Below are 24744 nucleotides of genomic sequence, written 5' to 3'. Positions count from 1 at the left end.
TAACAATATATTTCTCCCTCCACCCCCTTCCTGGGATGAATTTCATTCAACACAAAAAGTCCTTCTTATTTGGGATGGGCCTTCTAATTGCAATGTTCAGTGAGAGAACATAGGAAACAAGTGGTCTCTCTTTTCTGAGACGGAGTCTCGCTCTGTCGCCCAGGCTGGAGTGCAGTGGCGAGATCTCGGCTCACTGCAACCTCCGCCTCCCAGGTTCCAGCAATTCTCCTGCCTCAGCCTCTCGAGTAGCTGGGATCGCAGGCGCGTGCCCCCACGCCCGGCTAATTTTCGTATTTTTAGTAGAGACTGGGTTTCACCCTGTTGGCCAGGGTGCTCTCGAACTCCTGACCTCGTGATCTGCCCACCTGGGCCTCCCAAAGTCATGGGATTGCAGGCGTGAGCCACCGCGCTCAGCCAAACTGCACTTGTGGTCTCTCTTAATAGTCCTCAGATGATGGGGGCAGGGTAGGTGGAGACAGGGGGTGAAAAGAAAAGCTACCTCTTGCAGACATTTATGAGCCGATTTGGCAGATCTTTTGCGCCAGGATAACATTCCGTAATGGCTAGTCCAACCAGACTGAAGTAGAAAAGCAAGGGCTCATAGAAAACATGGTTTAAAACCAGAAGCCACGTGATGTAACTCTGTTTAGTCGGGCTGCGTTTTCATCTTTCTTTTAATAACTTAGGAAGCATAACGGGCCCCAGTGGCAAATGCAAGCTCCCCTGCCTCCCAACCCGATTCCTCTGAGAACCTGCTGCCATCCGCCTGGACCTCCTGTAAGATGGCTCCTACGCGACCACCCTACCAGAGAATCAGCTGTACGTGCCACCAACATTCCCAACATGTCCACAGATCGCCTGCGTGCCTCAGCCCACTGACACTCGATGCCGGACTGGGCCAGAAGGACGACCCCCTATTTGATGCCTTTTTGTCTCCCTGGACCAGAGACTCCCTCCTTCCCTTTCCTCCCACGCTCATTTCTTTTTCTTTAGCCCGTGTAAAGCAGCGTGGGAGACAAAACTAATTTCTTCTCCCTGGGGTACCCCGGAGCATCGCTGCAGCCCCCGGCAGGCGGCGGAGCGGGCGCGTCCGGGGCGTGCGGAGAGGCTGCGGGGACGCGCGCCCTCCGCCTCCCGCAGCTGCGCGTCAACAGCCGAGGCGCCCAGGCCCGCAGCCTCCGGGGCCTCCCCGAGAGCCGGATCCAGCCGGCAGGTCAGGTCGGCTGCTGGGGTCCCGCGGGCGGAAGTGAGAAGGGCAGCGGGGGAGGAGGCTGCTGGCTGGGGGCTGGAATTCCCTTCCCGCCTGGCGCCGCCTGAGAGAGCCCGCGCGAGGACGCCCGGCGCGCTCCGCCGGCCCTTTTTTGGCGCTGAGGGAAAAGAGAAGGGCAGGGCCGCCGCCTCGCGGGAGCGGGCCCCGGGAGGAGTGGCCGCTGGAGAGGCCGGGCGAGCGCAGGCGGCCCTCACCTCGCCGCTCCTCCCGGGCCGCCATCCCTCGGCGCCTCGCCCGGAACCGGCGCGCGCGTGGGGGCGGGGAGGCCGGCGCGCAGATCTGGCGGTGAGCGCAGCTGCCCCGGGGCCCCCAGCCATGTCGGCCGAGGAGATGGTGCAGATCCGCCTGGAGGACCGCTGCTACCCGGTGAGCAAGAGGAAGCTCATCGAGCAGAGCGACTACTTCCGCGCCCTCTACCGCTCCGGCATGCGCGAGGCCCTGAGCCAGGAGGCCGGCGGCCCGGAGGTGCAGCAGCTGCGCGGCCTCAGCGCGCCGGGCCTGCGGCTGGTGCTGGACTTCATCAACGCCGGCGGGGCCCGCGAAGGCTGGCTCCTGGGCCCGCGCGGGGAAAAGGGCGGCGGGGTGGACGAGGACGAGGAGATGGATGAGGTGAGCCTGCTGTCCGAGCTGGTGGAGGCGGCCTCCTTCCTGCAGGTCACGTCCCTGCTGCAGCTGCTGCTGTCCCAGGTGCGGCTCAATAACTGCCTGGAGATGTACCGCCTGGCGCAGGTGTACGGGCTGCCCGACCTGCAGGAGGCCTGCCTGCGCTTCATGGTCGTCCACTTCCACGAGGTGCTGTGCAAGCCCCAGTTCCACCTCCTGGGATCTCCTCCCCAAGCTCCAGGGGATGTCAGCCTGAAGCAGAGGCTGAGGGAGGCCCGGATGACTGGGACTCCTGTCCTCGTGGCCCTCGGGGACTTCCTGGGGGGACCCCTGGCCCCTCACCCCTACCAGGGGGAGCCCCCGTCCATGCTCAGGTACGAGGAGATGACTGAGCGTTGGTTCCCGCTGGCCAACAACCTTCCTCCCGACCTGGTCAATGTCAGGGGCTATGGGTCTGCCATCCTGGACAACTACCTCTTCATAGTGGGCGGGTACAGGATCACTAGCCAGGAGATCTCCGCTGCGCATTCCTACAACCCCAGCACCAATGAGTGGCTCCAGGTGGCCTCCATGAACCAGAAGAGGTAAGCACCCCGGCAGAGTGCCGCTGCCTTCTCATTCATTCACTTGTTCATTAGTTCATTGCCCCAGTGTTTACTGAGCCAGTAAATAGGGGAGGGTGTGCTGAGGTGGAAATGACATCTTCAGGAATGTTGTTGGCCTTGGCGCTGGCAAAGTTCCCAATGAACTAAGAAATTGCGAAGAGGAAGTCCCCAGTGAGGTCAAGTAGTGGAGTGGTTTTTTGGCAGGTATTGTGCCTTTAGGTGAAACTGCTTTCTTTGCCTCTGTTCTTGTGAAAAAAGATGTTGTGGTTTCCTACAAGAATACTTTAAAAGAAAATTGCTCCTTAATTTTTAAAAAATTTATCTTAGTTTTTAGGATTTGATCCTGATGATAATGACACACTGGACAGTAACCTGTAACGCTGACTTTGGGAGATTTTTTTCTGTTGTCAGTGACTGTGACAACAGAGTCTTCCACACTGTGAAACCCATCATGATCAAGAGATAATCACTGGAAATGTATTAACATTTGCAATAGGGGTTGCTTTTCTTATTTTTTATCCTCTCTTTTGCTTCCTTCCCTGGACAGCCATCGTCATGACCCAAAGCTTGAGCCTGGAAGTGTTCAATTACAGAATTGGAATATTTTCATTTACCCAACCTTCTCCCACTCCCATTCTGCAAATCTCTCCTGCCTCCAACATGGGTGACTTGAAGAAAGGAAGAGGAGGAGCTTGAGGAGTGGGATGAGAGGGGAGAAGGGAAAGGAACCAGGGAAGGAATATGAAAACAAGAGCAAAGAGCATATACAGGAAGAGATGGTAGGAAATAAAGACGGTAGCGCCCTGGAGGCCTCAGGGTCACTCAGAAGCAGGGAAAAGAATCAATGTAACTCAAGAAAGGATGAGAATACCCTTTCTTCCCATCCACATGTTTCCATCTCAATCCTCACAGGGTCCTGGTCCTGAAGTGTGGAGCAAGGAGTTGGGGAGCTCACAGCTAGGCAAAGAAAGTCTTAACAGTTAACAGAGAATCCTTTATGTATCTATTTATTTGACTCGAGGGTCTTCCTCGGCTAGGGATTATTTGGGGGAAATAACTGGCTTTATTTCTCCTATAATATGAAATTCATTTTGAAAAGTATGCTTTTTCCCCTGATAATATGTAGTTACAGAAAACTAGAAAATGGAAAAGAATGAAGAAGCAAAAAGATGATTATTCCTACTCGCTCTTCCTAGAGGCAGTAACCAGGTTGGCATATTTCCTGCCAGCCCATTTTTAATGCATTATTTACACCATTGAGATGATACCATATTTAAAATTTGGTATCAGAAGTGTTATTTTAAAACAAATTCTATGCACTGTAATTGAAACAACAAAGGAACATTGTGTGGCCATGGGTGGTGGTCTGATTAGGGGTGGGCGGCCCTGAGTTCTCTCACTCCTCTTGCATGCCTCCAGCTACACATCATTCGGTGCTCACCAGGCCATCCTTAGTGCCACAGTTCCTCACACTTCTTTCTTCCCTTCATACATCCTTGGTAGTCTTTGTCTTTTTTTCTAGGAAGGCCCTTTTCATCCCCTTAAAAAAAAAAAAAAAGCATTCAAGTAATGCATGAGTGCATGCTTCTTAGAAAAACTGCAAATTACACACAAAACTGTAGAGTAAAAAGAGTAAATGTCTGCCCTCAGGGTACAGAAAAAAAAGTGTCAGTGTATCAACAGACTTTTGTTACCTTTAGATATTATAAATGTATAAACACTTATATTGTAAATTATATGTATACTTATATAAATACAGTTAACCCTTAAACAATGTGGGGGCCAGGGACACCAACCCCTGCACAGTCAAAAATCCGCATATAACTTTTGACTCTCCCAAAAACTTAACTACTAAATAGCCTGTTTACCAGACGCCTTACCAATAACATAATCAATTAATACATTTTGTATATGCATTATATACTTTATTCTAACAATAAAGTATGCTATAGAAAAGAAAATGTTATTAAGAAACTAAGGAAGAGAAAATTAAGCGGAAGTGGATCATCCTTATCATCTTGACGTTGAGTAGGCTGAGGAGGAAAAGGAGGTAGAGGAAGGGTTGGTTTTGCTGTCTCAGGGGTGGCAGAGGCAGAAGAAAATCTGCATGTAAGTGGACCCTCGCAGTTCAAACCCGTGTTATTAAAGGGTCAGCTGTAGAAGTATGTTGATAGTGGTTAACAATAGGGGAAAAGTGTTTATGTATATTAATGTGCATGGGGGTGTATCACCTTACACATTTTTGCCCGGCGCGGTGGCTCACGTCTGTAATCCCAGCACTTTGGGAGGCCTAGGTGGGCGGATCACCTGAGGTCGGGAGTTCGAGACCAGCCTGGCCAACATGGAGAAACCCTGACTCTACTAAAAATACAAAATTAGCCGGGCATGGTGGCGCATGCCTGTAATCCCAGTTACCCGGAAGGCTGAGGCAGGAGAATCGCTTGAACCAGGGAGGTGGAGGTTGCAGTGAGCTAAGATCACGCCATTGCACTCCAGCCTGGGCAACAAGAGCGAAACTCTATCTCAAAAAACAAAGCAAAACAAACAAACAAAACACCTTACACTTTTTAAAATTCTAAGATTGTCTAGGTTGTACTAATTATTGTGGCACTTGATATTTCCATGTAACCATATCTGAGACTTTTTTCTGTGTCAACAAATGTAGATCTACCTCACGCTTTTTAATGGCTGTGTGGCATTCCAGCCTATGGATGTACCATAATGTAATTAGCCTTTCCCTTATTTATAACATTTAGGTCACTTCCATTTGCATTGGATGTTTCAATAAGCATTGCCATATTGAACATCCTGGTAGATGCGTGCATGTATCTTAGTAGCCATATGTGAGTTAGTTTCATATGTCAAATTCGTGGAATCCCTGGATAGGTAGGGCAAAGTGTATGCATGTTTTTTTTTTTTTGAGACGGAGTCTCGTTCTGTTGCCCAGGCTGGAGTGCAGTGACGCGATTTCGGCTCGCTTCAAGCTCTGCCTCCCAGGTTACGCCATTCTCCTGCCTCAGTTTCCCAAGTAGCTGGGACTACAGGTTCCCGCCACCATGCCTGGCTATTTTTTTTTGCATTTTTAGTAGAGACGGGGTTTCCTCTTGTTAGCCAGGATGGTCTCGATCTCCTGACCTCGTGATCCACCTGCCTCAGCCTCCCAAAGTGTTGGGATTACAGGCGTGAGCCACCATGCCCAGCTGTGTATGCATGTTTTAAGTTTTGTTGAAGCTGGGTGCAGTGGTTCAGGCTTGTAGTCCCAGCTACTTGGGAGGCTTAGGCAGGAGGATCACTTGAGCCCAGGAGCTGGAGGCTGCAGTGCACTCTCATCAGGCCTGTGAATAGCCATTGCACTCCAGCCTGAGCAACATAGTGAGACCTCATCTCTATAAACAGTTAAAAATAAATAAATCAATAGATTTTGGTTGTTCTGCCAAATTGCCCATGAAAAAAATTGTCTGATTTCCTCTTCCATCAAAAGTGTTTGTGCTTGCCAGTTCCCTGTACTCTTGCCAAGATAGAATATTATCTTTTTTTCCCCAAACCTGATGGGCAAAAACACTAGTGTGATTTTTCCCAATTAGAAGAGAGATTATTCTTTTTATATGTTGGTTGGCCATTTGTATTTCTTTTGTAAATGGTCTTTGCCAGTTTTCTAAAAATTGGCTTATTTTCTTCACATTCATTTGAGAAGTTCTATGTGTGAATACTGATATTAATCTCTTATCTGTTATGTAATGTAATGTGCATGTTTTCCCATGCTGTTATTTTTTCTGCAGTGTTCAAAAATAAGATCCCAAAGAGACTGGGTAGGTGAAATTGTTGCATAGAGGGGTGGGTGGGAGTTATGATGAAGCTGAGAGCTATGGCCCCACCAAAAGAGGGCTCCACCTCTCAACCACAGCTGGTTGCTTCCACGTGGAAGGGACGAAATGTTGCCAGACATCCAAATATCCCTTTATTTTGTCTTTTTTAAAGAGATGGGGTCTTGCTTTCTCACCCAGGCTGGTGTACAGTGGTGTGATCATAACTTACTGCAGCCTTCAACTCTTGGGCTCAAGCAATCCTCCTGCTTCAGCCTCCCCAGTAGCTGGGACTACAGGCATGCAACACCGTGCTTGGTTAATTTTTTAAAATTAAATTTTTTTTTTTGTAGAAATGGGGGCTATGTTACCCAGACTGGTCTTGAATTCCTGGCTTCAGATAATCCTCCCACTGTGGCCTCCCAAAGTGCTAAGATTACATGCCACCATGCCTGACCCTCCATTATATCTTCTAATTGATTATTGGAAATTGTACCCTTCTTTACCTCCCTCTGCTTTGACTCAGGTATGATAAATCTCCCAGGAGTTCCTTCCTGAACTCTGGCTTGGACTGAGTGTTCCATCTCTGCTCCTCTAGCATCTCATGCACATTCCCCCACTTGAATTGAAATTCTCTGTTTGTTGTCTGTCTGCCTTCCAATCAGGAACTAAGACTTACTCAATGCTTATGTATAGCCCTACTCCTAAGAAGATGTCCAATAATAATAGGTGCTTAAAATACGTGTTTTCTTTAAAAAAATTATGGAATATATTTTTACATTATTGTAATAAAAGTTAATGTATAAATTTATATTTCGCTTTATTTGTAACACTATAGTGAACATTTTTACCTTGGTAACAGTCATTATATTTATTTAGAGTAGCTGAGAAATAATGAGAGACATCATTTAATTGAACACTTAACTCTGCAGTAGGTACTGTTCCCGCTGCTTTGCATGTATTATCTAACTTATTCTTCACAAGGGCTGTTAGGCAGGTTCCCATTCTAAAGAGACAGGAAGTGAGGCGCAGAGAAGTAAATTGCTCAAGGATGTGTAATAAGTACAGCAACCAAAATGTAAATATCCATTGAGTAGTTATAACCACTTATATTGCTTATAAGTTTTGGCTTTTAGACTTGCAGGGACCATCTTCATGCACATTTCCCCCCTTCTTTAAAAAAAAATATTTCCATCTAAAAAATAGAGCACAGATCTTTTGTGGTACAGTGCTACTTTTCAAAATTTCATCATGTGTGCCTCAGCTCCACCACAGCCTTTAAGCCCAGCATTCATCTAGTCACTATTGGATATACAGAAACTGATGACACAATTGCTGCTCTCAAGAAGTTTAAAATTGAGTTTAGATGATGAGACAAGTAAAAATGAAACCTAGCATGGAGTTTTTCCTGGATGAGGCATCCAATACAGGTTATGCATGCACTGGAAGAAATTTGGAACCTTGAGAAAGAAAACCAGATTTTGGCCTCTGGCTATGCAGAATTTCACATCTACTTTGATTCACCTTTGTCGGAGACTGCTTTGGGATGTATCAGTATTTTACTTTGATAAAGGGGTCAAATATAGAGCAGTTCACTTTTCCCAGGGACTGAATAGTGCAGTGATCCAGAATCTTAAATAGCAGGAACTCTAGGATTGAGTGATTTTTTTTTTTTTTTTTTTGGAGACGGAGTCTCGCTGTGTCCCCCAGGCTGGAGTGCAGTGGCGCGATCTTGGCTTACTGCAAGCTCCGCCTCCCGTGTTCACGCCATTCTCCTGCCTCAGCCTCCTGAGTAGCTGGGACTACAGGCGCCTGCCACCACGCCTGGCTAATTTTTTTTTGTATTTTTAGTCGAGATGGGGTTTCACCATGTTAGCCAGGATGGTCTCGATCTCCTGACCTCGTGATCCACCCGCCTTGGCCTCCCAAAGTGCTGGGATTGCAGACATGAGCCACCGCGCCCGGCCAACTGAGAGATTTTATAAAGCCTTTTGCACTCTGGAGAAGACAGTGGGTGCTATATGACCATCGGGGGTAAAAAAAAAAATGTTTTGCTCTGTAGGCCAAGTGTACAACACTGCCTGATGGTCTGAATGTGGGTTTGATCTCACAAATTGTCAGGATGTAACTCTTCACATGTAAACACTTGTGAGACCTCCTGGCGCGGTGGCTCACACCTGTAATCCCAGCACTTTGGGAGGCTGAGGCAGGCGGATCACCTGAGGTCAGAGGTTCGAGACCAGCCTGGCCAACATGGTGAAACCCTGTCTCTACTAAAAATACAAAAATTAGCCGGGCATGGTGGTGGGCACTTGTAGTCCTAGCTAATCGAGAGGCTGAGGCAGGAAAATTGCTTGAACCCAGGATGGGGAGGTTGCGGTGAGCCAAGATTGCACCACTGTGCTCCAGCCTGGGCAACAGTGAGACTTTGTCTCAAAAAAAAAAAAAACACTTGTGAGATCGAGGATGCTTGCTTTCCCTTTAATCAGTGATAACTTGCAGGAACTGACCACTGTTGCAGCAGTTTGTTCATGAAGGTTCTCCGTTTCCAAAGCTTTCTCTAGTCGTTTCCATTGCCCTGCACTTTAGCTCTGAAAATGGAGTTGGAGTGAGTCCTCCTGTTCCATGTGTGAATACAGCAAGGCTGAGAGAGACTTTAATAAACAAGTGTCTCCTGGCAGAGATGGAATTGCAGTTGCCAGCCTTAGCGTTTGCTGAGCTGTCCCTTCTCCTCTCAGCCAATGTTTACCATTTTTGGAGCATTTCTGTGGTTGATGTTGTAGTAGAGCCTGGGAATAGTGCAAGAAGGAAAACTGTATGTCTATTCACACTCTCCTCCCACCCCCCCCCCCCATTTAATTTTGGCCAACAGTTTAAATTGCTTTTTGCATCTTTGCTTTTGGAGTTTTTTAGAGCTGGGCATAGGTAGCAACAATGACTACCTCTATTTTCTAACCTTTCCCCTTCTCCCCTTCCTAGTCCCTAGGGGAAGTTAATGCATAGGGACATGGCAGAAGGCAAGTAGATGAAGGGGAAAGAGGAGACAAAAGGACCTGGATGGCCCACAGACTTAATCACTCGTATTCTGAGTGGTTGAGAAAGTACTTTTGAAAGGATCTTGGCATTTTGTTCTAATTTTTACTCTGGTGGTAAGCAAACTTCTTTCTCTACATAGGGGGTCATAATGATGGTTTTCATTTCTTGAGCTCTTACTCTGGGTCAGGTATTGTAGTCACAACTTGAGGTGTCACTTCATATTAATGCTCACAACATCTCTGTGAGGTAGATGTTATTAATCCCATTTCCTTAAAGTGGAAACTGAGGCTCAGTGAGTTTAATTACCTTCCACATAATCACAGGGCTAGACTCGAAGCCACCCAGACCTCTGTGTCATCTTGCCTTCCTATGGTTGTATGTAGCTACTGTTAATCCTTGAGATCTGCGTGCTGGTGTTTAGCATGTTTCATGTTACTTAGCTTTTATGGATTTAAAGAGCTTTTTAAGCCATGCACGGTGGCCTGGCTACTTGGGAGGCTGAGTCAGGAGGATCGCTTGAGGCTGGGAGTTCAAGGCTGCAGTGAGCCCTGATCAGGCCACTGCATTCCAGCCTGGGCAATGAAACGAGACCCTGTCTCTTAAAAAGCTCTCCTTTTAAAAAAATTTTTTCTTATAAGTGACCTTGAAATTCAATTGTGGTTTTATCCAATTTTCTCACTTAAAACAGAAATTCTAATGATAATTTTTTATTTATTGCAAGTATATAGCTATGATAGATGACTTGTTACTTGGTCTTGAAATTCTTCTTTTTACCTCCTGAACATAGTATGTTAATATTAAGAAAACACTGTAGAGAGGATAATTTTGAAAAGTGGTTGATAGCTTGAATTTACACCTTTACCATTCAGGAGGTGAAGAGTGGAAGAATTATTTTCAGAAAGTTGGAAATGAAGCAGTCAGTGATGAGAATTTGTGGATGAGGGAGCATAAAACATCACAGTCAGTGACTGTTGCAGTTGACAAATGAGAAACCAACCCTCCCAAGGTTAAGAAAAACTTAGACTTAGGACACCCAGAGAAGCGTTCCCTAGAATGCCAATGGAGAATGACTTATCTCTGCAAGTGCTGTCCTTTTCAGCTCTTACTGCATGCCAGATATTGTGCCCTTCTTATCCCTACTTAACAGATGGGAAAACTGAGGAACAGATCAACAAATTCAGAATTTGTCTAAGGTCAGACAGCAGTTGATGTGTGATGTCTGAGATTTCCCTGTGTAAGCCTGGACTCATAACCTTTAGCAGTATGCCTCTTTATTAAATGGTCTGTTTTTAGGTGGCAATTTCATCTTAAAACAAATTCAGCATTAAAAAGTGTTTCTCTTCAAGTGAATTTGAGCGTGTTGGGGTCTGGAGAGATGGAATCATTTACTTTAACTGCCTATTCATTGGCCTCAAAAAGAAGCCCCTTACATGTTTGCTTAGGACAAATGATTATGCTGGATAAATACTAAAAACTGTTTTGATCTTACAAAATTTACTATCTGTGTACCTTTGGGGAGCAAAAACAAATTGCGGCTGGGAAAATTTAGTGCTTGTTTACAAGCTTTATTTCCTTTGGTTCCCCAAATTTGCACACACAGAGAGGGCATCATGGTTGGATTTTAAGGACCATTGGCAGCAAGAAAGGTAAGCAGCAGGAATCAGGGACCCCCCAGTACCTGCCACCCTGACGTCTGTTGGCACAAAAAAATGGGCTGGCTGGCTGGCTGGCTTTAAGGGACAAGACGAGGCTCTTGATGAAGAGTACTCTATTCACGGTCTGATTGGAAAAACAAACTAAAACACATTTAGATATAAACATGATAGGAACCTTTAAAAAATCTTAACTGTTTAGTAGGTGCCTATTACCAACCTAGTTTCCATAGTGTAATGCATCAGTTTTATTGAACACTTTTTAGGGGATCAAGCATGGGCTTCTTGTTTACTGCTTCTTCTTAATCTACTCCCTTATATGATTTTTTTGTGTGTGCATAGCCTCTACCTCCATTCTTTCTTAGTATATTATTATTTTCGAAGACATCATTGTGTTGGAGTTAGATGTGGTCTTGAAATTCACTTGGTCTAGCACCTTTATTTCAAACACTATAAAACAGAAATTTGAATTATAGTATTTTATCTCTGTGTAGTAGTTTCTGATAGACTATTTGATTTAATCATCTCTACCACCTCGTGATGGCTGTTATCCCCATTTTACAGATGAAGAAGTGGGGTGGTTGGACCAGGGTCAGATAGCTGGTTATCAGCAGAGCTGGGACTAGAAGCGAGGTCTTCTGATTTGTGCTCAGGTCTTTTTTTTTTTTTTTTTTTTTTTTTTTTTTTTTTTTTTTTTTTTCCTAGGTCTTTTTCTGTTGCATCATGCTGCTGCTCATCCTCTTGTAAACTTGTGACTGTTGCACACCTCACAGCAGACTGACCCAACACTCCCAACAGTTTATCCTTCCTGGCTTTCAAAGGTCTGATTAATCCTTGTGTGCTATATCAAAACAAATTAATTTTGTGTTACTTTTCAGTTCAAAAATCATAAGACTTATTTAGTGTCTGAAGCTGATGAGCAGCGTTTAAATATTTACTGAATATAGAGCTGGAAACCATTGTCCATCTCTTTTTCAAGTTACTTAATTTTATGAAAGATGAGCATTTGTCGATGGAAGTATTTAACATATGTAAAGACCCTAAGAAAGCTGGATCAAAATATTTAGAGGCTGGTTGTAGCGTCTTATACCTATAACCCTAGCACTTTGGGAGCCTGAAGCAAGAGGATCACTTGAGGCCAGGAGTTCAAGATCAGCTTGGACAACATAGTGAGATACCATCTCCACAAAAAAATGTTTATAAAAAATTAGCTGAGTATAGCTGAGTATGGTGGTACATACCTGTAGTCCAAGCTACTCGAGAGGCTGAGGCAGGAGAGTCTCTTGAGCCCAGGAGTTCAAGGCTGCAGTGAGCTATGACTATGCCGCTGCAGTGAGCTATGACTGTGCCGCTGCAGTGAGCTGTGACTGTGCCGCTGCAGTGAGCTATGACTGTGCCGCTGCAGTGAGCTGTGACTGTGCCGCTGCAGTGAGCTATGACTGTGCCGCTGCAGTGAGCTGTGACTGTGCCGCTGCAGTGAGCTGTGACTGTGCTACTGCAGTCTAGCCTGGGTGACAGAGCAAGACCCTGTTTCATAAATAAATAAATAAATACAAACTGTGAATTTGTTCAGTGCTGACCTCTCCCCATCTTATATGTTGTGAAGCAGTATGTTAGATGCCCTTGGAGGGGGGAGGCAGGACCAGTGTCCTGCTCAGGTATACTGGTTGTGCAAGGATCTCCTGACCTACCCTTTAGCAGTCACCCCTCGCACCTGCCTGTCTGTCTCGACAGCACCAGTGTGTCCCTAAGATGAAGCCATACTACTCAGTAGGAAGAATGAAATAACCATTCTGAGGGGTGAAAGACAACGGGGTGAGGTGGGTGCCTTCCCCTCTTACCCTTGTGCCTGCCCCTGAAAGAAAGTGTGGAGTTTAGTTTATACACATTGTCTTTGGTTGCTGGACTAAGGCTGAATAAGATTAAGTTGTATTGAACGGCTTATCTTCGTTAGCTAGTGTTTGGACAGTGTGCTATTCCCGTGGAATCTTGGGGACAGGAGTGAGATTCGAGAAGCCATCCTTTCCTCCTCTGTCCTCAGGCGGAATGGCCCCCAACTGGGAGAGCGAATTTTCTTCAGATGTCCAGGAGAGTCTAGTAGTTCATGCCATCGTTACACTTCTCATTGATCAGAACTAACTCTGTGGGCCTTTGTGTCTCTCTTTCAGGTCTAACTTCAAACTTGTGGCTGTTAATTCAAAACTCTATGCCATCGGAGGGCAGGCCGTTTCTAACGTTGAGTGTTACAACCCGGAGCAGGATGCGTGGAATTTTGTGGCGCCCTTACCCAATCCTCTGGCTGAGTTCTCTGCCTGTGAGTGTAAGGGAAAAATTTATGTCATTGGAGGATACACTACCAGAGGTGAGTGAAGGGACCAGGTAGGTGGTCTGCCCATGTATAGGCGTCAGCAGTCTGGGAAGGGCAAGAGGGTGTCAGAGGAAGCCCTGACATATCTGAGTGTCATGTTATGCTTTAATAGTGTACACTTACACATCTGGAAGGAAGAGAGTCCCGTATGGCAGGGATGATTGGGACAGGAGGGATCTTCTGATAACTTTGTGTGAGCATGAAAATCGAATGGGGAAGGGAGAGCTGTGAAAAAAAAATGTTCTTTCTTTTTTTTTTGCTTCTGGAAACCCAGCTTTTTGGTCAACCGTCTTGTGATTTGGCTGGGCCTGGTTTGTGGGGGTCGCTCTCTGAGGTTGGGTAGGTCTTTGGAGAAGATTATCAGGGAACTCCCATCCTTATCCCAAACACACACCAAACCTGCCCCCATCCACCATTATGGAATTTAGTACCAGAGCATCCTTGCAGATTAGTTCTCATGTTCTCTCTTTGTGAGCACACACACATCAGGTAGAGGTTCCAGAAACTCGGCTTTAGGACACCGTTCACATATCACAGGAGGAGCAAGAACATGAATACAAGAGAGCTCCTTCCTGACCAGCAGTGGGAGGTGGTTGGTTGTACTATCTATTTGTTTATTTATTTATTTATTTTTTGAGATGGAGTCTCCCTCTGTCACCCAGGCTGGAGTGCAGTGGCGTGATCTCGGCTCACTGCTATCTCTGCCTCCCGGGTTCAAGCAGTCCTCCTGTCTCAGCCTCCCAAGTAGCTGGGATTACAGGCATGCACCACCATACCCAGCTAATTTTTATATTTTTAGTAGAGATGGGGTTTCACCATGTTGGCCAGGCTAGTCTGTAACTCCTGAGCTCAGGTGATCCACCTGCCTCAGCCTCCCAAAGTGCTGGGATTACAGGTGTGAGCCACCGTGCCCGGCCTGGTTCCACTATTTATTAAAGTGTACATATGTGTTTTTCACTTTTTTGGTAGGCGTTTTATAGTTAATAATTCGGAAATAAAAAAATTTCTCCACAAGTTACTTATTTTTTGTGGAGAGGAGGTCTCCCTGTGTTGCCTAGGCTGGTCTTGAATTCCTGGGCTAAGTGATTGTTCTGCCTTGGCCTCTCAAAGTGCTGGGATTACAGGCATAAGCCACCATGCCCTGCTTGCCAGCAAGTTTTATACTGCTCTTCTTGGTAGGGAATTGTCTCAGGTTGCAGTGATAGAGAACAATATAGTTGTTCGCAGGATACAGTGGCTCATGCCTGTAATCCAGCACTTTGGGAGGCTGAGGCAGGAGGATTGCTTGAGGCTGAGGGTTCCAGACAGGCCTGGGCAACATAGCAAGACCCCTTCTCTAAAAATGAAAAAAATTAGCTGGATGTACCTGTAGTCCCAGTTGCTTGGGAGGCTGAGGCAGGAGAATTGCTTGAGCCTGGGAGTTCAAGACAGGCCTGGGCAACATAGCAAGACCCCTTCTCAAAAAATGAAAATAAAAAAATTAGCTGGATATGGTGGCATGTACCTGTAGTCCCAGTTACTTGGGAGGCTGAGACAGGAGGATTGCTTGAGCCAGGGGTTTGAGGCTGCAGTGAGCTATGACTGCCCCACTGCACCCCAGGCTGGGTGACAGAGTGAGACCCAGTCTCTAAAATTAAAAAAAAAAAAAGAAAAGAAAAGAAAAAATAAAACCGTGGTTGGGGGAAGACAGACAATCGGGGACAGTCAAGCAGAGGGGTGCCGTTCCTTTCCTCCACTCTCCAAAGCAGATGTCTCCAAGTTACCTCTTAGCCAAGGAAGTCTATTTCTGCATTTGGTCTATGTGACTCTATGGCGCCCAGGACTTACAGAAAAGGTGTAACCTGGCTCTTAGGACTTTAAGCCACGTTGTAGCAGTAGAGTTGCCATTTTATTTGACATGGTGAAATAAACTACCACTCCTTTGTGGTACCATATGGGCAGGACAGAGCTCTTCAACCCTGGCTAACAAGCCTGAAGAAGACCCTGTGAGGCCGCAGCAGCCATGGGAACTTCCCAAAGGACAGAAATCCACATGCTAACGTAGCATCCAGATAGGTGACAGAAATTCCTTCCACCATATCCAAATGTGTCCTGTTTTGGGGATTTATGTTAGGAAGAAGTTAAAATGTAAAGTATTTGATGAACATCTGATTTATTTATTTTTAGAGTAAGTCGAAACATTAATTCAGTGGGGAAGATGGTGGGAGGTGTGTTAGTTTCCTGTGGCTGCCATAACAAATTAGTATACACTTGGTGGCCTAAAACAACAGAAATGTATTTTCGTATAGTTCTGGCGACCAGAAGTCAGAAGTCAAGGTGTCAGCAGGGCCGTGCTCCTTCTGAGGGCTCTAGGGGAGGAGTCCTTGCTCCTTCTAGTCTCTGGTAGCTCGGGGCTCCTTGGCTGGTGGCTCCATGATGCCCCTGCCTCCGTCTTCACAGTGCCTTCTCCTGTGTGTGTGTCTGTGGCTTCTCCTTTCTGTCTAAGGACGGTTGCCGCTGTTGGATTTAGGCCCCATCTGGGTAATCCGGACGATCTTGTCTTAAGGTTTTTAACTTAATTACATCTGCAAAGACCCCCTTTCTTTTTCTTTTTTCCCTTGAGATGGAGTCTCACTCTTTTGCCCAGGCTATAGTGTAGTGGCACAGTTGCAGGCTCAACCTCCTGGGTTCAGGCAATCTCCCACCTCGGCCTCCCAAAGTGCTGAGATTACAGGCATGAGCCACTGTGCCTGGCCCAAAGATCCTTTTTTTGAATAAAATAACCATTCACAGGTTCTGGGGATTAGGAAATTGACATATCTTGTTAGGGACCACCATGCAACCCACTGAAGCGATGTGTATATTTATGTATTTAAGGAGAGGCAAGACAAAGAGAAGTGACCTTTTTTTTTTCCCAGTCCCATGTTTTTGTTATTTGTCGAGCTATTCCCAATGTCCCTCTCTGGTGACTCTCCACTGAAGATAGTTTTCAACTTTTTCTTTACATACAATTGAAAAAAAAGAGAGACTTAGTAGTCATTTCTTTGACCTTCAACATTGGTTGTCAGGTTATAGTGATTACAGGTTTAGACTAAGCCATGGGCCCCTCAGTCCCCCAGGAGTTTATGTAGTAATCCCCGTCTCTCGTGTGTGTGTGTGTGTGTATATGTGTGTGTGTCTTTTCTTCTAGGAAAGTAAATACTCCCAGTTATTTACCTATGAGCAATTCTAAGAATTCTGATTCCTCTCTAGGTTGAGTAACACAGACTGCATCTTGTGGGCTGACATAACGCACATATGTGCTTTGACTTCTCTTGTAACCAAGAGCTGTTCAACACTGACAGGCGGCACTGTAACCCAAAGAGTAGATTTCCTAGTTTTTCCATGACCCTGGCTGAGCAATAGATTTGACCTAGAAAACCCTTCTCGTGTGTTTTGTAGCCTCACAAGCCACTGCTAATGTACCTTCTTCACTTGGGCCACCCACCGTGATTTCTGTCCTGGATTCCCTGAGCCAAATACCCATGATGGGATGGTTCAGTGATGTGGATGGATGGCTATTTGTGTAAGGGCCAAAAACTAGTTTTCTAAGATGGGAGAGCTGGGCAGTTACTTATACTCTGAAGCCTTTCCCTTTCTCTGCTGGGGCTTTCCCAGCACTTCCTAATAGTTCCCTGTATTTCAGATAAGTCATGATGATTGTTAGGAAAAAAAGAAAAAAGAAAGTTAGTTTTTAGCCTCCTGACTTCTTAAGTCAAGTGAGACTTTTAAAATTTAGTAAATAATAGCTCATTATTTTTATGGTAGCTACCTGATCATTTTAATTCTTTAGCAGCACTGAAGAAATGCAAAGAAGTTCAATAGAGAGTAATAGCTATAAAGGGAAGAAGGGTGATTTGTCAAACTTCAGAATCAACTTTAAATGTAAAAACAAAAAGATCATTCCGCCAACTCAAGCCACCTCTTCATGGTCTGAGCCCTTGTTGAGTGAGGAGAGAAAACATTTACAGAACACCTGGAAAGGCCTTCGGGCCTGGAGCTGAGAACTACGTGGAAGCCTCACTAGAATGAGTTCTTTATTCATCAGGTGGACAGCCAGGTTACTAAGGAGCACTTTTTGATAAATTAGTGACCAAAATCCCCTTGGGCCATCTCCTAAAATGATCTTTATCATAATAGCTACAGTAAAAAGAAAGAAGGAGAGGTATTAATGTGGGTGGAAATCAGAAGGACAGATTCCTAATGCCGTGGCTTACAATTCTGAGATTTCTCTAGGTATCAGGACATGTGCGCGCATAGGACTTTGCTCTCTTAGGAGATACTTCAGTTTTTATCAGCTGTGGCTGTGGAGGGTGCTCTTTAAGCATTGCTAACTACGAGTGGGTCCCTCTCAGAAGGAAGGACTGTAAGAGGTATGAAACTTCTGAGAAAATGAGCTGTCTTCTCTTACCAAGCGTCCGCAGCCGTCAAAATGCTGTAGGCTTTAGTCGTCTGCCAGTTCCCAAGCTGAGCTGTCTCCTTCATGGATAGGATTTGTTTGTTTAGAAACAACAACAGCAAAGTTCATTCTGTTTATAACTCAGAGCATTTGTTTTTTCTGCTGAGGCTAAACTAAAATACTTATTTATTCTTTCCTAGAGGAGAAAAGAAAAAGAGAACAATTAAAAACAAGAAAAACAAAACTAGATATTCTAAATTTCACAAGCGTTTTTCAAAAAGAGGCTAGGCCATATTTTTCCTTAAAGAAAATTACTTTTTTTTTGAGAGACCAGGATCTCACTCTGTCACCCTGGCTGGAATGCAGTGACATGATCACAGCTCACTGCAGCCCCACCCTCCCATGCTAAAGTGATCTTCGCACCTCAGCCTTCCAAGTAGCAGCTGGTACCATAGGTGCACATCACCATGCCTGGCCAATTTTTTTATTTTTTTTTTAGAGAGGCTGGTCTCGAACCCCTGGGCTCAAGTGATCCTCCTGCTTCAGCCACCCAAAGAGGTGGGATTACAGGCATGAGACACCATGCTAGGCCGAAAATCATTATTAATTAAAAATGTCAGAGCAACCTTTTATCTAGACTTTGATCTTATCTACACTACAACTGTCATCTTGTGAGGGACATGGGAAATGGGAAAAGGGAGAGGGGAGGACCTTTGTTAGTGTCTCTCTGGTGATATAATTGGGAAACTAAGGCTAGGCATGGTAAAGACCCTGTCTTTACAAATAAAAAAAAAAAACTGGAAAACTGAATTGCCAAGTGATTCTGTGGCTTGTTAGAAGGCTGCATGCAGGTAAGACTTTGCTGCATTTCTCCTGACTTGTAACGTTGTGTCCTTTTCACTAGACAGCCTCTGGAGATCCTGTGTTGCTACTTGTCATGTTTCTTAGGATCAGCTGTCAAGAATAATCTACTTCCTGCCCAGCCTGGCTTCTGTATTAAGTAGTCGGTAATTCTGTAGCTATTGATGAGGGTTCTGAGGCACTTACTTTTTTTACACTGACCTGGTGGTTCAAGGGTGTGGGGATACCAGGGAGGAGGGGCTGTGTGAAAGTCAGAGCTGTGCTTTTTCTTGGTTTTGTCCAATCTGAGTCTCCCAAGGAAGAGACGTTTGGGAGTGGGAGGTGAGTGCGGATGGATCTAAATATATCTCTTCCCAGCCATTTTGAAAACGGTTTTTCTAACTTGTGCTTTTTCTGAAAGAGTTTTTTCTCTTTGTTACCAAGTGATGCAGGCAGAGGTAGACATTTCTGTACAGACTTGCCTAGTGGTGTTTGTGGAGGCGGTGTCATCACTTGTCTGTCTTCCTTTCAGACCGGAACATGAACATTTTGCAGTACTGCCCCTCTTCCGACATCTGGACGCTCTTTGAAACATGTGATGTCCACATTCGCAAGCAGCAGATGGTGTCTGTGGAAGAGACCATCTACATCGTGGGTGGGTGTCTCCACGAGCTGGGGCCGAACCGCAGGAGCAGCCAGAGCGAGGACATGCTCACCGTGCAGTCCTACAACACCGTAACCCGCCAGTGGCTCTACCTCAAGGAGAACACGTCCAAATCGGGGCTTAACTTGACTTGTGCGCTCCACAACGACGGTATCTACATCATGAGCAGAGACGTCACCCTGTCGACCAGCTTGGAACACCGAGTGTTCCTCAAGTACAACATCTTTTCAGATAGTTGGGAAGCATTTAGGCGTTTTCCAGCTTTTGGACATAACTTGCTGGTTTCTTCTCTTTATCTGCCCAATAAAGCAGAAACATGACTGAATTGAATTAGTAGATGAAAAGAAACCTGGTTCAAGATTTTTTAAAAAATGTGGTGTCCCATTCCAAGGGAGACCGATTCCTAAAGGGTAAAGAAGGGTTAAACTAGGTCACATATATACAGTAGCAGCTGTACATAAGCTTACTTGAACTTAATTACTTGAAAACTGGTGGAAAGAAGAGACCAACTTTGTTATTTTTTAAATTATTGATTTTTAAATTATGGGAGCAAATCCATCTCCAAACATGATACTCTTGGGCCAATGAGGGATCATCAAAATGTAGATTCATTGTGTCTGTGTGGTAAAGGGCCAAAGTCAATAATTGGAACAAATGGTAAAGATGATTTTAAAATCTGTTGTATTCCCTTGACATATCATTGGCACCTTAAGTGAGAGGTTTTCTTTTTCTTATCAATGTACTTGACAAGCATTCATATTAACATATTCATTCTCTCTTCTCCATCACCCATACCCACACATACATCTAGTATGTTTAAAATAGGGTTCTGTGTTCAGATATTTTGTTTGCACACTACTTTTTAGGAAACTTACGATGATGGAGCCCTACAGTGAATCCTTACGAGTGTTCAGTTCTCCCCAAAACTTGCATAAAAATATTCTTAGCTATTTTTCCAGCCTTTTTTGCAGTTACAAATGCTGGATAAATAGACTGATATAACCTCTTATTTATGTGGCAGATTGCATGTTTATGTGGACACATAGGTTGCACTGCTAGGCATTCTGCATTGTTGTAAAGAGGATATATTATTTAGAAAAATGGATATATGAATATTTTTAAAAATTGAGTCTAAAATTTAAATGGGAAGGGAAGAAAACACCAAATAAGAAAAAAATTTGCCTTTAAGAGTTACTTTTGTTGAATGTATTTGACTTAGTTCTTATTTTAAGGCTAAAAAAACTTTGTCATATTTAAGTCGGCAGCTTTCTAATTTAATCTTAGCTTTGTAATTCATGTTTTGCTTTTGTGGACTAAGGTAAGGACAGCATTTAAATACTTGTGCTGGAGTGAGGGGAAGAAGCTGTTGCAGAAGTGGAATGGTTTCTGGTGGTATTTCTGAAGTTAGGTAAAGTGCTTTACTTGCCTTGGTGGTTAATTGAAATAGAATTCAGCTCAAGCAGTTGTTTTCACTGAGTGAGTTAACAATAAAAGCTTCTGCCAATCATAGATCAACATTCCTCAAAAATATATATACTCATACTTACGGAAATTTTATTTTGATTGAAAACACTGAAATTATCTGATATTTTGTAATGGAATCAGTTAAACTGTGAGCCGGATTCCATCTTCTGCAGTAACAGCGGGCAGAAGCCTTTCAGATAGCATGTGCCTCACTTTAAGAAAGTCCTGTGGGGGAAAAAAAAAACTGTCAGAGCAAATTCATGCATTCGACAAACACTTATGAGTGCCTGGAGTATGCCGTCCACTGTGCAGATGTAGGACAGGGGCTAATCACTTAGAGTTCTTCAGTTTATTAGAGGAGTCACTACAGGGTTTCTTTACAACCATGGCCTCTAGTATACTTAAAATAAGGGTCCAGTTATAAAAAGCCTATTTGCACAACTTTTTGGGAATACTTCTATTAACTAAAATGACGTAAGCCATTATTTTGGACATAGAAACATCTTCGTATCTTGTCACCAAATAATCTTACCTCTAGTCTACTTACAACTTTGTAAGGGTTTCTAAGCTGTGCCCATTTATTCCCAAATATTAAGCCCTTAAAAAAATAAAGCCTCTGAACCAAAATCTTCCCAGGAATAGTACTTAATAGATTTTAATGTTAATTTATATTCATTATAGAATTGAATTTCCAGTGACCTGTAATTTCATTACATATATTTTAAAATCTATTTATTTTAGATGGTGTTAAGTTTTTGTTGCTGAAGAGCTTAACTTTTTAAAGGCTTAGTCCTATACATTTAGAAGTTGAATTAGTACTGGACAAACAGTTGGAGATTAGTTTGCAAATAAGCACATCATATCAAATACAATATTCCAGCCAACCAGTTAATTCTCTTCCTGGCTACATTCACTGGGTCTATTTGCCTAATATTGACAATTAGATTCTTGGACCAAGTGGAGGTGTACTCTGATCCACAAAGCTCTTTTATAAGCCAGGTTTGGGGTGTGTGTGTGTGTGTGTATGTGCGTGTATGTTTGCATATTATAGCTCTCTTTAAGACAGACGTCTAACAAGATTGTGTTATTCTGGGCTGCCAGGAGTACTTAGGAAAGGTGGAATGTGCAATAGGAACAGATCTGTGCATTTTGTGACATCGTCCTTCCTGCTGTGCACATCAGCTGTATTGACATTTTGAGGGTAGTTTTAATTTAGCTCTGTTCTCTTACTGGTGCCAGTATTACACTGAAGATTACCTATGATAGAGGCAATGTTGCTTTGAAAATCTCCCTTCAGGTGGAGGTTGCAGTGAGCCAAGATCGTGCCATTGCACTCCAGCCTGGGCGACAGTGCAAGACTGTCTCCAAAAAAAAAAAAAAGAAAAAAGAAAATCCCCTTTCATCCCCCAGGACTGTCCTTCACTCTTTGATAGTATCTCTCTATTTTCTTCCCAATTCTCTAAATGCTTTATCATTTTTTCCTGGGATGCTTCTGAGGGATGCTGACCTCTCGCTATGGGGAAAAGCGTTGCTTGGAGGACCTGGGGTGGCAGCCCCCCGACCAGAAGCACCCTATTTTATAGAGAGCAGTCTGAATGGTAGTCCTGTGTGTGGGTTGTTAGAAGATTGGTTCTTCCTGTTATTCTCTCTGGCTTTCCTTTCAACCCCCTTATTTTCAGAGTCATCTCCCCTTAGCATCCTTTAAAAGGTTTTCTGATGAATGTGTAAAAGAGTTGATTATTTCGACAGTATTGGTTAAGTCACAATGACGAAGTGCTGAGAAGGTTATGGGTACCAGGAAGAAATAAACAGAAGTCTTAAGATTAGAATGAGAACCAAAGAGAATTTAACCCTGCCATTTTTTTTTAACACCAAGATCCTAAGTAATTCCAAATGCCTTAGCTATCAATGAAAGCTACACACCATTGAGATGGGCAAAATTCTTTCTCTACAAAGGGAGTAATCAAGTAAATACCTGTTCTCTTTCAATGGACTGTTGCTTATTGAGCATTGTGGATGGTGTGTTTTCAGATTTCCAGGTGAAGTTCTGACCCTACCTGTTTGGCCAAAGACGTAAATTGAGAGGAAAGGCCTTGGTCTTCCTGATGAACCAGCATTTAACGAACAGTGGCTTAATGCAGATCACTCAAGAGGCAGCATAGCAATGTAAAAGGAATATAAATAGGTGTTGGATGCCTTTTTCTTAGACCAGGAATGGGGAATACATAACACCTGTGCTACCGCTCTTTTAAGGAGGCATTATGAATGAGTGCAGCATTCCTGTCCTCTGTGCCAGGATTTGGTCTTAGAATCTATGTCAGATTGGCGCTTCCAGACACCTATTCCCAATCCATCAGAGTGAAATGAAGGCTATTTGCCATCCCTGCCTTAGACAGAGGAGTGAAGGAATTAAGTGGGTAGACACCAACCAAAATGACTTTGAAAGCAGTGAGCTGATTGAGCTCCAGTTCTGTGGTTACCAGAAATACTGAGTGTCTGTCATGTGCAAGACAATGCTAAGAACTGAGAATACAGACATAAATAAGTCACGGCCCATGACCTTGAAGACCTTACGGCCTTATAAAGAGGTTCACTGTAATTGTCTTCACCGGGGCGCCCTTCTCAAAGATGCCCACTTTTGTCTGGCACATTGGAGCTCGGTGGTCTGGTGGTCCCTTCAGTCTTGGCCCTATCTGTCCTTTGTTTTTGTGATTTACCAACAATCATCACGAACCAGTTTTGTTTTTTTGAATTTGAACATCACATCTTGTGTTTTAGTTTTTTGCTCGATGATTTTTTCTCACTGCTTTTCAGTCTTCTCTGTACTTCATTTTTGTGAAAAAATGAAAATCACATATAATCTGCTTTATTTAAAAATGCTCACTAAGCACTGCAGACTTTGGAGTTAGGGGCTCAGCAGCTTGTTCCAGTGAAAAGGAGGAGTGAAGCTAGGGAAGTTAGTATCTAAGAGGGGCCAGCTGATTGCGTGTGCATTTATACCTAGGCCTTTAAAACATTCCCATAAAAAGTATTAATAAAGAAATTTCCGTTCCACACTAGTACTGATGAAAGGGCGATTGATTTTGCCTTGTGATAATTATCAAAGGATAGTTATTCATTCTTAGATTTTATTCACATAAGAGGTTTTTTTTTATTTTCTCTGTTAACTTAGGAACACATAAATTCACACCAACTGACACGTTGCTGACATCTGCACTTGACCATTTTTATTCCTACAGGAAGCATTAAATATAAAAGATGGTCAATTTTGAAGAGCAAAGGGTGCTGAAATGACTTGTACGGTTGGCTGGTGCTTTCTCAAATGGATTGCCATAGTTCTTCACTAGTAAAGAAAAGGACAATGTGATTTACATTATTGTCATTTTTTCTATTAAAAAAAAACCCTTAAGAATGGGGCACTTTAGCTCTCCCTGCCGTGTTTTCATATCTAGTAGTCATTTTAGGGAAAGTGATAATCTGTAGAATGAATAGTTATGTTTTGATATGACATACTTTCTTTGTTAAAAGGTTGTATTAAGTCTTCAATTTCAAGTGTAGCTTAAAAGTGTAAACATTATGTGATTCATTTGAATACAAGAATGCCTATGAAGTACTCACTATAACAGCATTCCTTTTGTGTTTAGAACTATAGAAGAAAATGTCTTCAAATAAAGTAGTTCTCAGTCACTTTTTGTTATCTAAGTTCTATGTATCAGTTACGTATGCAGGTCTGTGCCAGGACTGGGAGGAAATGGGTGAAGCGACTGGGGAGCCTGAGGTGGGAGGATTGCTTGGGGCCAGGAGTTTGACACCAGCCTGGGCAACAGTGAAATCCTGTCTCTACAAAAAATAAAAATAGGCCGGGCGCGGTGGCTCACGCCTGTAATCCCAGCACTTTGGGAGGCCGAGGCGGGTGGATCACGAGGTCAGGAGATCGAGACCATCCTGGCTAACAAGGTGAAACCCCGTCTCTACTAAAAATACAAAAAATTAGCCGGGCGTGTTGGCGGGCGCCTGTAGTC

General features: G+C 44.1%; 1 protein-coding gene across 2 annotated transcripts; it reads left to right on the top strand.

Annotated features, from left to right (window-relative positions):
- Positions 1–1212: 1212 nt before the first annotated feature.
- On the top strand, positions 1213–24409 carry KLHL42 (kelch like family member 42). 2 transcript variants are annotated; one of them, XM_030804600.1, is made up of 3 exons: positions 1213–2457; positions 13138–13289; positions 19127–24409. In XM_030804600.1, the coding sequence occupies exons 1-3, from the start codon at positions 1586–1588 to the stop codon at positions 19576–19578; spliced, it is 1476 nt and encodes a 491-aa protein (XP_030660460.1). In that variant the 5' UTR covers positions 1213–1585; the 3' UTR covers positions 19579–24409. The 2 variants fall into 2 exon arrangements, with proteins under 2 accessions (XP_030660460.1, XP_003265692.1); XM_003265644.3 differs by having other exon boundaries at positions 13138–13331.
- The last annotated feature ends 335 nt before the right edge of the window (positions 24410–24744 follow it).

This window comes from Nomascus leucogenys, chromosome 23 (genome assembly GCF_006542625.1).
Source record: "Nomascus leucogenys isolate Asia chromosome 23, Asia_NLE_v1, whole genome shotgun sequence".
Classification (NCBI taxonomy): Eukaryota; Metazoa; Chordata; class Mammalia; order Primates; family Hylobatidae; genus Nomascus; species Nomascus leucogenys.
The sequence above is the reverse complement of the archived record's forward strand: the minus strand, read 5'-3'. Positions and strand labels throughout refer to the sequence as shown.

Excerpts from the sequence above, each read along its gene's own strand:
- KLHL42 (XM_003265644.3), top strand. The coding sequence starts at position 1,586 with ATGTCGGCCGAGGAGATGGTGCAGATCCGCCTGGAGGACCGCTGCTAC. Across the intron at positions 2,458-13,137 it reads GCCTCCATGAACCAGAAGAG|GTCTAACTTCAAACTTGTGG; the intron begins GTAAGCACCCCG and ends TCTCTCTTTCAG. Across the intron at positions 13,332-19,126 it reads TGGAGGATACACTACCAGAG|ACCGGAACATGAACATTTTG; the intron begins GTGAGTGAAGGG and ends TCTTCCTTTCAG.